At 35.4% G+C, this 15,248-nt stretch overlaps 1 protein-coding gene across 1 annotated transcript in view; it reads right to left on the bottom strand.

The window, feature by feature from the left end:
* ADGRA1 (adhesion G protein-coupled receptor A1) overlaps positions 1-15,248 on the bottom strand; it is a 290,403-nt gene that overhangs the window by 169,831 nt on the left and 105,324 nt on the right. The window contains exons 5-6 of the mRNA XM_049810494.1: positions 6,340-6,411; positions 5,396-5,559 (exon numbers count right to left, since the gene is read on the bottom strand). Coding sequence (XP_049666451.1) covers positions 5,396-5,559; positions 6,340-6,411 — 236 coding nt within the window. The remainder of the gene's footprint in view (positions 1-5,395; positions 5,560-6,339; positions 6,412-15,248) is intronic.

Consider the following 15,248-nt stretch of genomic DNA (forward strand, 5'->3'; position numbering starts at 1 on the left):
ATCAGAGCAGAAAGTGCTTACATTTTAACGTGACCCTGCTCCAATAGAGGATGAATACTCTGATTTTCAGTGAAGTGAGGCAAACTACAAAAGACAAGGTGCTAGTTAAGTACAAACAAATCCCTAAGAACTATATCCCTTCCCTCCCAATATATTATTTACATTTTCTATGAAACATTTAATGAATTGTATTGCAGAATACAGAAGCCAGAAAAGGATCTATCCCTTTGATTTTTATCCCTCCCTTTGAAGCACCCCTCCTAAGTAGGGAGTCTATTATATAAAAAAAAGCACATTTCAGTAATATTTTGTAAGTCACAACTTGCTAATTTCACTCATGAGCTAACACTTTAAGGTAGTTTACAGGATTCAGAGACTGAGTAATAATTCAAACACTGTTGGACACTCACAACTTGTAGCTATTATCTTCCATTCTTTCTCACCTCTATTTTCAGTAGGATGGATTTTTATTCTTCTTTAGTGTTAACACTTTTCTCAGAAGACAGCCCCCTAAGGCATGCTAGAAACCTAATCATACAGATAATATACAGATAAAACTCCGGTTTTGTATTTTGAGTACTCATTCCCTGTCATCCACAGTGAAAGTCCTAATGGACTATGAAAGCTATGAGTGAATTATGAACCAACCCAAACAATTTCTCCCTACAAGTTTGATGTAAACAGTTACAATTCTATTCACCACAACCAACAGGTACACTACCCATGAATAGAATATCATAATTTAGTCATAATACGTACCTTCAAAGTAACATATTGTAACAACCACTCTAAGCCATGTGAAACACACTACAGCTGATTTTCATGAACGTGGAGCACCCAGAGCAACAAGAGAATTCAAATCCAGCTTCTGGATACCCAGAGCCTCTGGAAAACAGGCTCCTGAGTCTAGGGAGGCCACCCTACCCTCATTAAGGTAGATGAGACACTACATAAAAACAGATGCTATCTCAGTTATGTTAATGCAAGAAAGGAAAATGACTCAGCTGCAATATTTTGTTTTGTAATTTGCCATTACTCTGTGCTTTGCAAGTTCTATTTCCACCATATTTTCTCCTGAGACTGTATCTTAAAATGAATGTCTCTAACGTGAGCTTATATCTGTTTCCTTACTTTGGGAGTTTCTTGACTGAGGATGGTATATGAAGAACATGCATTAATAGTAGCTTTGCCAATTGTCTCTGTTTGCCCTTGATTGTAATTATCGCAATGACGTGGGTTTTTCAGAGATGTGCACAATATAGGTGAATAAATAATGCTGTATCTTAGAATTTCTTTCAACTCTTGTCCTACAGTCCTATGTTGAAGCAGTTCAGCATGCAAGGAGATTTTCTCACGTTCAATACAACACAGCAAATCAGGAAGTCGGAAACAGAAAAATTTGATGCTGAAGCATAACAAAGATACAAGCAACTGATTCATTTCTTCCAAGAAAAAGTCTTGTACACAGCTTTCCATCAACACAGATACAGAAAGAGGGTAAACATTGTTTTGGGGGATTGCATTTATCCAATTCCTCATGGAAGGCTCAGACGCAAAGGGCTAGAATGAGCTCTGCTAACGTGGTCTGAGAGCCATTCAAGACTGTTAAAGATTGCTTTATCAGGCTTACTGCCAGACTGCCTTAGAGCAGACTGCTAGGAAAGGTAAGGACAACAGGAACAGGAAGGGTGACATGCGACAAAACCAGCTTGCCTGAAAATGCTGTGATGTGGTGGTGCGGATGTATACATATCAAAGCATCTGGTCGAGTAGAGCAAAGTGACTTGAAAAAACTCTAGGTGCCTCTCTCCATTTAGACTTCCTAGAACTGCCAAGATACTACATGTAGTTCTTTTAACCTGTCTGCTTTATAGGTCCATGCAACAAGAAGATGACCAAGATTAGGACAGTAGATTACATAAACCTGAAAAGCTACTGACACCAAGAAAAGGACTAAACCTATCCACTCTCTGCACAGAAAAATGCATAATGATAAGGAATAAAAATGAAATTTATTATGTATAATGCATTAAACTCTAAGCAACAAGATATATTTCTTAACATCCTTTTCTATTTTCTTACTTTTCTTATTTAATTAGAAAAAGGTGATAGCATGGTCCCAATTAATTATTTATAAACATTTGTAGAGAAAAAGTATATGCAAAAAGCAGTATTTTAATTTGTAGGAGGCTTGTATGAGAAACAGTATTCCATCCCAGGAGAATTAGATAATTTCCTTTGTGGTGGAAATAAATAAATAATAATGTCTTAAAGCACTATAAAATTATTTTTATACTTTGACCTTTGCAATATTTTTTGTATAATTTAGTAAATATTTACATCATTTTCAGGCAAATCATTTATCTAAAGATTATTGATATTATGTCAACTACTTTCTAAACTTTAAATAAAATCTAATCGGGGAGACAAGAAAGTCAGCACTTTTCCAAACATCTGGTTTGATGAGTCAACATTTTCTAACAGAAAAAGGCTTCATCAGAGTTACATGTCAATTGTAATTTGCACAGCAACTGAACTTTTACTACTTAGTGCTATTAGTTCAATAGCATCAATACAGCTTTGAGACTGAGAAACTAAATTCTAATACCTCATTCATCAGTGTAAATAATCAAAACCTTGCTTTAAGAGGAATCTTTCATAATCACCTTCAGACAAAACCGCATACAAGTCTTTCCTGAGTGAAGAATTTTGCCTACAGAATCCATTTCTGCTGATGATGTGCGCAAGGGAAAATCAGAGACTCCTACCAGACCTCAGGTGGAATTTATAGCACTGGTATTCAGGAAAATGTAATTTTCCTCCTGTAAACTGAGTAAGTTTTATCTGGAGTCATAGAGAAACAGTAACAAGGCGCTGCATGAAGCCAATTTCACAATCATTTTTCAGAAAGATACTCTGTCCATACTGTTATGAATTCATTGGAGTCCCTCATAATTAAGGCAGAAGACAAAGGCAAAACTTTCTTTTATCATCAAACCAACTTTTCAGCCTTATTTCCAACACTGTCAAAAATTGTTTTATAGACAAACATTTCTGAGGGTTGGAGATTTTTGTTAAAGAAGATTTAAGTAGCTCTTATAAGCTGTTAATGAAATACACAAGCAGAACCCTGTGAATTCCAAAACTTTGCGGTTACTTAAATTAACCCCCCCCCCCCCCCCCCCCCCAAAAAAAAATCCCCAAAGCAGGTTTTTAACTGTTTTCAATGGGTGACTATTTTGGCTACTGTGAGATATCAGATGCATGAGGAAGTATTGCCAGAAAGAAATTTGAGGGATGATTTCTTCTCCCATCAAAACATAAAAAAAAATCTAAAATGCTTATGTCAAACTGCTCCCCGTAGCTATTCAGAATTTTTTTTACTGTCTAGTTTCCTCTTCACGTACTTGGACTTTTTGGTTCATTCCCTAACTTGCCTGCAAAGATCTTTGCTGTTTCCCTTCTACTTTTATTTTTTCCTTTCCATTCTTCTTTTCTTGGCTCTTTCTGTGACTGCGATACCTCATGATGTCTTCTAGCATGGAGAAGGAAGATTAGCAACTAAAAATACAAATGTCTGACGTTATGGAAGATGTCCACATGCAGGAGATTTTAATTTTTAAATCGTTTAATATTGTCTTTAAGATAAGCTTAATTTGATTAGCTCTATGCATATTTCAACACATATTATTTTTAAAACATTCTCAATGGCTGTTATTATTTTTGTGCCAGACAGCCTTCTATTATGCCTAAGTTAAAATTAAGTTACTGAAGACAAAATTGCTAAATGTTGTGGGCACCGTGAGCTGCCCAACAGATATTACGAGCACTGTGATGTACCTGGCAGACGTTACAGAGCTGGTGGAAGGCTCCGCAAATATAACCCCCGTAGTCTCTGCAGATATTAAAAGCAGCGTCAAGGTATTGGCAGTCATTACAAACCTTGTCAAGTGTTCTGTGGACTTTATAAATAGCACTGAGAACTAGATGAGGATTATAAATTCTGTATCAGAGGTGTCGTAAGGAGTCCTATTAGGAATTAAAGTATGAAATTCTGAGAAATTACTTTCATTTCTTCTGTAAAATTCACAGGCTCATATTCATTGGCAACCTGGAAATACCAATGAACAGTCCTTAATCAATTCCTCTGATCATTCCAGCTTTTTCAGAAGATGGACTTTTCCTGCTGGGAAATGGATCTCTATGAAGGTGCCCATGCTGGGTGTCTACAAAATGTCAGCTTGATATTTGAGAAGTATTGCAGATTTTCAAAAGTTCAGTAATACGGGCTACTGGAAACCTCTCTGCCTTTCTCTCACAAGAGCTCATTCCATATCTGCCTCCAGACAGGTATCTGTGTTTCCTTAACAATTCAGCCGATGGACCATCTGTAGCTGGTATTCACATCCTTTCACATCTCTTCCACCACAAACCACATTTTTTGTTATTACTCCAGTCAACTCTGATCTCCCTTCTGCTATAAATGTGTTAGCAACACACATCATTCCTCTTGTGGTTATTAGGATAAAAGTGTGACTTTCTTTTTGTTTCCGTAAGACATTAGCAAAGGCACCATCCCAGCAATTTTCTGTCATTCACGAAAGTCAAAGATTCAAAGATTCTGTGATTAATCAAGTATGTGTGAAATTATACTTCTGATTATGGAATCTTAGGCAATGAATTTTTTTTTTCTCTGCAATATGTGATACTTTTAAAATCTCTGTTTTAGTCTGCTCTTTGCTAGACAGTGTTCAGTGTGAGATGAGATTTCCTTACTCATTCTTTTTTTTGTTTGTTTCCTTCCTCACACCATATCCATCATGTTTGCTATGGTGAAAAAATCTTTTCCAAAAGGTGATTCACTTAGAGATCTCCAAATACAGAATTCACCTAACTGAAGCTTACTGTAAAAATTCTATTCATCACCAGGACGCAGTGCTAAAATGTATAGTTACAGGTTTATAAAAATGAAAAATACAAGAATGAAATCTGACATTTATGCCACACTGTCAGAGATATAACTTGAAAGGAACATTCTATAAATTCCTGTAGGAATCCTCAGTTTTATGCAGTATACAATGTAGAGCTACCATCATGGGTTAATGTTTTAAATCATAATTGCATGTTACCTAATATATAGACAGAACAGCGGTGTTCTTGCAAAAAAAATTAAAAATTATATATATATATATAATTTTGTGTGAAATAAGAAACGGGGGTTTTTCCCCTTCTCTTTCAATCTTAGTTATATTTTCTGTGCCATATACCTGAATTTCTTGTGCCTATAAGCAAGTCAGATTTATTACTTGGGGGGGGGGGGGGCATAATTTCTGTTTTTTAATATTTTCTCTGGATTCTACTTCAATTTGTAATGTTAAATGAGAGTACAGCTCACCACATATCAGCTGATTTTCCTTCAGGTTACGAAATGACAGTCCTTGTAAAGCACTGGGGTAAGCGCAAACTGTTTCCTCCGCTATTCGAACTGAAGCATTTCTGGCCCATTGCAAGACCCATTTTAGATTACAGTCACAGATGAGTGAATCAGTGTTGAAATGTCTAGAAAGGCAAAGAAAGATCACAATTGGTACACATGCAATTTTCATAAACCTACTTTCTTCTGTTAGATTCAAATTACCGAACTCCAAAGAGAACTAATTCTAGATAGATGCATAACTATGGATATATAATTATAGATTTATAATTATAAAGATACCCTGAGACAACTAATACGCATTGTCCCGCTGTTAATGACTTCCAAGACAGTATGCCAAAATTCTGGGTTTAGTTACAGAACAGCATCACTGACTACTGAATCAAATTTGAGTATGTGCTACTGTAGAAAGTCATACTGTAACATACTTTCACTTACTAAAAACCTTTTTAAGTAGAAACTTGACCATGGAAGCATCCAGTATACACTTCCAAATCTCAGAGAGGTACACTTAATATAAATAACTGGGACTTATTGTAATTGCAGGAAAAATATTTAACATTAATGTTTTTGTGTATTTAGACTTATTATATGATGTAATGCATGAAAACATGGAAAGGTATAAGATCATAAAGGACAAAAAACCAGGCATGCTAGTCAGGATAACAGACTGGGCTAGTTAGGAGCAGGATCAAGTTGTCAGTGCTATCTATTTCATTGGGACAGGTAGAAGGTGGCAGCTCATCAAAAGTAAGACAGACATTGATAACAAAACACTGCATGTTTTTCATTTGGAATGCATTGCTAGAAACAATCCTGTTTGAATTAATATTCAATTCTGCTATGTTTATTCTAATGTCTTTCTTGACTATTTCAGATTTCTGAACGTAGAGAATGATACTTACAGTGCTTTCAGAGCTATCAGCTCAGAAAAAAGTCCATTCATGAGACTTGAAAAAATATTCCCTGACAAATTCCTAGAAAAAAATCAATTTACAGTCATTTATAACAATTACAAGAAAACAAAATTGTTATAGAGTACAATTTACCCAATGCTAATTAAGAAATATCACTTTCTTCACAAAAGTAAAAACATTTAAATTTGTACATTGCTTTTTCGTAAATGACAGCAATTTTCAAATCAAATCATACACTTTTACTTCGTTTATTTTCACAGCAGGTATACATACAATTCACTTGGTCTAATAAACAGGAATATTTCTACATATTTAATAGAAAAGAATTCTAGAAGATAATACTCTAGAATTCAAGTGAAGACATTCATACAATGATTAGTCAGTGAGACTTATGTTGTATTTTTATAGTATATGTAGAATGTCATTTCAAGGTAAAGAAATAAAATCTGTGTCTTAATTTAGTAATGCTCAGAAGAATTCAAGCAATTCCTTAAAACAGTAATGAGTTTTCAAAGTAACTACATGAACAGTTTTATTACAAAGGACTTTAACAAGCTGATTTTTCCCATCCTTAAATTAAGGACATTTCCATTTTAACTACTGTTTTACTCTTTCTTGTCTTGATGGCTGAATGGATTAGGCTGAACACTTGCAAACAGACGCAATTTAATTTTGCCTGGTTTAACAGTGCCTTAATAGGATAAAAGGTAAAAGCTTAATATCAGGTAATACTGTCATTTTCTATACCAGTAAACTGAAAAATTAGTGCAGTATCCAAGATTAACATTTCATAGCATATAAATTACCTACTTTTAAAATACTGATATATGTTCCTTTCTATCCAGTGCGTGAAGCCTACATGTCTGAATTCAAGGATGGCTACAAAATTCCAGCTATCAGTGAAATTTCAGATCTCTTTACTGGAGATTTGTTGTTAGATATAGAAAAAAATGTAGACTGGCAAAGAAAATGGTTTCATTACTTTTTCGTGAAAAGGGATGTTTTTATAACTATTGATTTTACTTCTCTTATGACTACAAAGTAAAGAATGTATACAAAAATGAAGATACAAATTCAGATCAGGAGAAATGTTCCACCAGTGAGAAATCTACCAAACTGCAAAAGATCTGAACCAGTGTCATAAAGTAAGTAAGGAAGAACAAAAACCTCAAGAACCATGCTTTCTATAGAAACCTGTACAGATACATATGGATCAATGAATTCAAGAAAGAAGAAAATATTGCTAATTTTTAAATTACTGTAAGAAAGTTATGGAGCATTCTTGAAACAATAAGTAATCTTATTTTTTTACACAATTTTTCATCACTGAAGTAATGAAAAAAAAAGAAAATCAACTTCGAACACTTCAAATTTTCATGGTAGTTTAAAGCAAAATTCTACTAATACAGAAAAATAAACTGGCTTAGCAATGTTAAGTGACATTATTTCTCATTATATTGAGTGACGACAAGATGTGTTGATATAATTGAACTCATTGTTAAGATCTGGTTTAACAGTGCACCATTGATATGGTTGTGCAAAAGCTCTTGGAAATGGAAGGGCTTTCAAGTATCTCTTCAAGTGTGGGTATGTCTAAAGGTGGAAACGAATGTTTGCTTGTAGCAACCCATTTCTATACCTTTAATATTTTTTATTTATCAACAAGAGCTAAAAGTAGTGAGCATTTCACAAAGACTTAGTTACCTCTTTACTTAAAATTAAATGGATCTACTCATGTGCTTATCGGACATAGACCCTGACAAGGCACATGCTGAAGCAGCTCAGTGAACTGGGATGTTAAACGGACTAAATCAGAACCTGTTAACCCTGACATTTACACTGAAGTAAATCAGAAGTGGTTCCACTAATATGAAAGCAGGTACAGTAGTATAAACTTACTGACAGAGGACAATCGGGCTGAACTGAAGGACAGGGAAAGCAATCTGCCCAGCCTTGTAGGGCTGGCAGCCAGAAAGCAGAAATACAGGGGTTTTCTTTTCTCTGCCTTACCCCACTGCAGTACGACAACATTTCTGATCTGATGCAAATCCCAGCTCTTCCCTTAAATAGCTAGCCAGGCTTCACACAGCAAAATAAACAGAACACCAAGTCTGAAGTTTGGTAATTCCATTTGGACCAAAGGAAGGCTCTATGTCTGGTCAATATTTTAGGAAACAGAGAAAAACTGTAAGTCATGACCACGGCTGATGTAGCAGGGCTCAGCAGATGTACGGTAGCTATGCATCCACCAGTGATGCCCATTCCATGTCTACTGAATCTATGCACTTTCCATAGGTCCTGCCAAATCCAACAAGATATCTCATCAGAACTGATCTAAACTGTGTTAACCTAAAAATTTCTGATTCGTGTTCCATTTACAGATTTTGAGTTTCTTTTTATTGTGACAGAGAATTATGTAACCCTTTTCTTCAGTGGTTTTGCCAAGCGCTGGAATAATTGTTCCTCACAGTTCAAAAGCCAGTACAAAGCCAGAAAGCCAATTTTTCATATTGTTTCATATTCTTCTGGCAATGACCTGGTTTGAAGTTTCCATATTAGTACTAACAATTAGCAAACTAGAATCATATTCACAGGGCTGTATAAGTCATAAAGCAATACATTTCTGTGACCAAGAAACACATAATTACAATATTTGGATCTCCAACAGTGGGAATAGCTTGTTCTCTAACAAAACTTTCAGAAATCTTCTTAAATCACCCCAATAACACGTGCATTTCTGAGCTACATATCTGCAGCACCCTGCAAATGCCTGGTTCTGTCAGTTCACATAATTTATGTTATATATTAAAATATCTCCAAATGCATAATGTTGTGAAATTCCTCCATTTTAGATATCCTAAGAACCCACTCTAGCTTGATTTAAAAGGACATTTGTTCTAAAAAGAACTGTATTGCCTAGTTTGCAAACATTTCAAACATAACAAATTAATGCACTCCAAAGCCGATAGCACTTACTATGCCATTAACTTACTCCATTAACAGAAAGATGTGCTTTCTGTTATATCAGAGGTAAAACATTTCAGTCTTACATATAAGGTCCTACTCTTATTTTTTTCATATACCAAATACTCTTGTGCTTTTACAGAAATTAATAAAACACTTTTGCCAAAAGCTTTAATATAAATCACAAATGCCATAAAACAGTCAAAGGGAGTTACGTGTCTCAAAGGACCATTCTGAGGTAAAATATAGGTAGAAGCAGGAGAGTATGAATATGAAGAATGCTTTACTCTTATAAGCAGTATTAAAAAGCAAAAGCTGAATTCAACGGTGAGAGATTGATCTTCTGTACAAAAAGACTAGGATAAGAGGGGTGAAAAATGACAACAGAAATACAGAGAGGGCAGGTTACAGTGCCTATTTTCTTGATGTTGCTAAAGTGGGGTGTGTTTGATTCACTATGTTACTGATTTTGTACTTTATTTCTGGCACCATACAAAGTGATTAGTTGCTTCAATGACAGCAAGAAAGTCACACAAGAATTTATGGTATAATATTATCATACAGCTAACTGCTGCTGATGATTCAGAGGCAGGATGAAGAATAAATCAGATATACTTTAATCAAACAATTGGAAGTAGGGAGGAAGGTCTGTTTTGAACTTCCAAAAGGAAGATCCAGCAGTAGCTGCCTGTTGAAACAGATTTAAGGTTACAGCATGTCAGAACCTGAAGAGCTCATTTATGGGGGACTAAAGAAATTAAATCTGGTATATCAGTACAGTGGCACCATCCCAGTATCCCACAGCTCTTGATATTTAGATTAAATATAAACAGAATTAATATGGATGGCAGCTCCATTACCTAGCAGAAATATATTTGCATACATAATTCTGGAACAAAGCACTGAAACACGGCCACTGAGGGGCCAAAGGAGATTTGGAAGATCTGTTGCATTCAATTATGTCACTCCTAGTTAGAATACGTACACCTCATCACAGCATAAACACAGCCAAAGGGTAATATATAAGCCAAAAAAGTTAAGCTAATATCTTAGAAGACATAATAAATCTTGTCTTATACTGTCTGAGGCACTGTCAGCTGCATCTGTCATATGATGTGAAAGCATTTTGGAATCATTTCCCTGAGTACAAATCATCAAATCCAAGAAGGTGTAAAAATTAGATCAGTCTCAAGGAACAGAATCACAACTCACTGGCTGCAGTAATTTCAGGAGCTGTGTGAAGTTTTAGATGTCATTAGTAACTTGAAATTCAATTCCTATTCACTGAAATATACATCCTGACTGCAATCAGAGTAAAAGTCTTCTTTTCTACGTTATCAAGAGGCTTCCAATTTTTTGTGATTTCTGTATGTGTGCATGTTTTCAAAACAATACTAGATGATGCTACTAATTAATTGTTTCTTAATTCAAGAATCCTGTAGGTTGTCCTGTTCTAATATAGACTGCACAAAACCAGCAAGCCCTCTGAAGTGTGCTTGCATTATCCCTGAAAGCTCAGGCATTTCTCATCCTTCATTTTAGTGAAGTATTTAAACACACCTTTACCCTACTCAGTTTAGATATATGCATCACATCATTTGGTTAAACATCCTATGCCGGTTTGGGCCTAGAGCTGATTTTTCAGCTCTAATTCCATTTTTTCAAACTGAATTAGACTTACAAGACTGAGTGAAACACACTGCGTTATTTTGTTTCACCTGGTATTTGTGCTTGTAAACAGTATAAGAAAATCTCATCTCTGTACTTCACAGAAGGTGCATGAAAAGATTTATGTCCTTTGCTCCTTCCAGTGGACTCATGGCTCTCCCTACTGGTTTTGATAACAGCCTGCAAAGATCCTTCTGTACTTTGTCTCTGCTAACATAACACAGGAGAGCTCTAATTACCACAATCAACAATTGCATAAATCAACACATATATATATATATCTTTATATGGTTCCTTCAGTAATCTAAACCACACTTGATGGCTCTGAAACCAGTTCCATGTTTAAGAACTTGTCATCTTTTCGTTGCTACAATTATATACACTGACGTTACAATTCAATTAAAACACAATTCAGAGGTATCAGTAGCAATGGAAAGGTGACTTATTGTATTTTAAACATGTTTAAAAAGTTGGATTCTAGGAAGTTTTTATGAACTTCTAAGGGGAAAAAAGTTAGAAAGTGTTAGAAAAGTACCACGTGGCATTAGTTTGCAGTCAACAACCAACCATCAGTTCTTACACCAGATCAAACTGAGATCCCAGCTCAAATAATTACTATCAGGATTATGTCATTATATGAGATTTCCAAGACTGAGGAACAAATCATACTATGAATGGCAGGGAACAGTTCCTATTGATTGAGATTGTGGTTGTATTTCTTCACAAAATAATCACCGACCTGACAAGAGTAATGGTACTCTTGGCTTTGGTTTGGTAAGGAGGACAGACTCTATAAAAGAGAGTCATAACTTTTGACATAGCAATCATGAACGGATTTACTTCAGATGAAAGGGGAATTTAGACTTGTCCACTACTATGCCTCTAATTTCCAAAGGACAGACTTTTGAAAATAAAAAAATAAAGTAACTAGTGAAGAACTACTAAAGTATGTGAACTGGAATGCAGGATGGCCCCATTTGTTAAGTCAATAGTAGAAAGGCAATTTAAAACCCAAATAATAAAAATGGAAGATAGACTAAATGGATAAATAACCAAATCTTAAATCTTGAAGAAAATAATTCAATTTTTAAAAAGATCAAACAAGTAGAGATACTATAATGTAAAGGAAAAGGTTAGCAAAAAGACAGGAAGCATAGAGGGACAATGAGAATTACCAAAAATTAGGTTAAACTTTGGGAAGGATACTTAAACAAGGTGCAAAAGACACTTTAACAATAGTACTATATTATAAGTAAGAAATGTAGAAAGAGTAGATATTGCCTAAATATATCTCATTACTGCTATTTTCTATTCTGTTCAGTAAGGTTGGTCATTCAGATTATAGCTATTTATGGGAAGAGAATACACTAAATTTTGGAAAATATCTTTCCCAAGACCACCTACAGTATAACTGCTGATCTACAGAACAAGTTAAAAATCAAAAAAATACCTGGGCAACTAGATGCCTTCTAGGCTAATTCCACTCACATGAAAAACACAAGTATAAATATTAATGGTTTTCTCCTGCTTACGTAGCATCATGTTAGATATATACGAAAATCAAGAAATAATTTTCCATGTCTAGAAAACTAGTGATCTTTTTACATGATACATGATACATCTTCAACAGATGCATACTGGGTTTTTCCCCTCGTTTCTTATTTGCCAATTTTTTTCCCCATTTTTCTTTCTTTCAAAACTCACTCTGTTACTGCATTAAATACGAGGCCAAACTAACAGGTCTACAGTTAACAGAATCATCTTTTTTTTCCACTGTCACATGGACATAACATCCATAAAAGCGTGAAGAACCTGGCGTTAAGTGCATTTATTGTAAGACACTAAGATAATGGACAGGATAGAAAAGAGCGGAGTGAGACATTACTGGTGTTCTGCAGAAACTGCCTTGTGACTGATTGTATTTAGTGGTTTCACTAATGACTCTGGCTCAGAAATGTAAGCATATGAAAATGAAATCTGGTAATAACAAAACCAAGGATTGGTCAATATTAGGAGAACTATCATACAAGAAGAGGTGAACATTCCTGAAAATGAGAGGTCTAGTAATTTCATTAAATAATACTATTCAAAGTGAAAAGTGTAACAAGAATGTCACTTGAGAATTAAGCTTAAGAAAGGTCTAATTCAGATTTCTGCTATAAACTGGGGCCTCAGAAGGAAAACAATACAGAAAGCCCTGGATCTACACCCACTTGGAAATCAAAGTTAGGAAAATGTAAATATTTACTTAGGACACACAAAAAGACTAGCTGCAAGAAAATACAGTGTTAATGATAGTGTAGAGGGAACTGGTGAGACTTTCTTCTGATCTACATGCTCAGAAAAGATTCACCAACACTGGGACAGGTACAAAGGTTACTAGAATGAGCCGGGATATGGCAAATCTGTTTTACAAAAGGAAACTGATTTGATCAGCCTGATAATATGCACGCTGAACACCTGCAGTTATGTCTTTTTCCGACATCTGTGGTATCAGTGAAGGATGTGGAGATATACTGCCATACTCTTTCCTGGTCTTCAGAGGAAAGGGATAGTACAGTCAAACACTGTCGTAGAATGAATGTTGTACCCTCGCTGTGAATGAATTTCTGTTCCTTACCATCACAAGACCGAAGTTCAGTGTTTAACCTCTAATTAGCTTTTAAGATGGAGTCTGGAAAATTTAAGAATGGAACTTTAAGACATGTTTTCCTGAGAGAGCAGGGATTTGAACAGTTTCTGTTGAGGTTGTTCCTAGCATCTAGAAGCACCTTCTATTTAGTAAGGTGACTTCACCATTTTGAATTAAACATACTTTCTATGGTAATCTGGCTATATAGTCACAGTCATGTTCACTGTGCACAACAAAAGGAGACCCAGCAACCCTCAACAGATGAGTTGGGCTTGCCCGATTTGGCAATTCATCTGAGATGAGTAAAAAGAGATGCAGTCTGTACCTGTTCACCAACATGCTATCAAGGCTCTTCCCATCATCTAGTCTCACTTGTTTTCATCAGAGAATATTTGGCGTAGTTACTCTCATTAATGTGATCAATAAGCATGCCAGATTTCAGCCTTTTACCTGGTGTCATCGTGACCTCTTGGCAAATCTTTCTAGAAAGTTTTCCCTGTTTTTCCAAGGAAATGCCAGAACTGGCTGGAGAGGAAGGAAATAAACTATGAGATATGTAACACACTATGGTGCAGTATAGGAATTTATTTCATTTTCAGGAATGAAGGCAGATCTGAATGAAGATACAGAGCTCTCCTGGGTCTGGCCAAATGTCCATTTAAACCAGCACCCTTCCTGTGAATTGTCCCTTTCCCAGCCAGGAAAGTCACAGCCAACTTACTCATTCCTAGTATTTGCCTATGCTGTACCACACCTTTGGCCATTCCTTTTCATCCTTCTCTGAACCTTTTCTAGTTTTGGTCATCTTTTTGATATGAGCAGACTGGAACTGCCAACAGTATTAAAAATGCAGGTTCTTTGCTTTTTTCCCATAGTACAATGGAAGTTCTCCAGTCTGTTCTCTCTTCCTTTAATAATACTTTCTAATTTTTTTTCTAAATGATACTGAGCACGGAGCAGATATTTTCATGGCATTATCCACTATAATCTCAAAACATCTTCCCTGTGATTTAATGGTTAGCCCAGAACAGATTGGTTTTTCTCCTTTGCATCACTTAATATTTATCTATATTAAATTTCATCTGCCATTTTACTGCCCAGTCATGGAGTCCTGCACATTACTCCTGTCCTTCTTCAGAATCAACCCTTGCCTCTAATTCTCTGGGTAACTTAGTTTCTACTAGCAAACTTTGTCATTGCACATTTTATCTCTTCTTCCAGGTCATCTGATTCTCCCTAAAACTGAACAGCCTGGGTATACTATCATAATCTCATGTTTTCTGAGTGCTCTTTCTAGAATAGCCTGATAATCTATTGATCACACAGGCTCTCTGGCATGCTTATGGATATGCAAGTTGATTGCTTTGCTCCCTAGAGCATATTCCAGTGCAGTTGCATATGATAAACTAATGACTCAGAAAGTACTATGACAAATAAAGTGTACAACACAGCACCTTAAACAGTCTCAAATTGATTCTTCTGTAGCAATTTGAACTACCCTGATGTTCTAAATTTACTTGATGCTTCATACATTTTTTTTCTCAGTATATGCTTACTTTTTTATGTAATACATTTCAGGAGAAAAAAAGTTATAAAATTCTAATTGATCTGTAAAGGATAGAAAGAGCAATGT

This window comes from Accipiter gentilis, chromosome 9 (assembly GCF_929443795.1).
Source record: "Accipiter gentilis chromosome 9, bAccGen1.1, whole genome shotgun sequence".
Taxonomy (NCBI): domain Eukaryota; kingdom Metazoa; phylum Chordata; class Aves; order Accipitriformes; family Accipitridae; genus Astur; species Astur gentilis.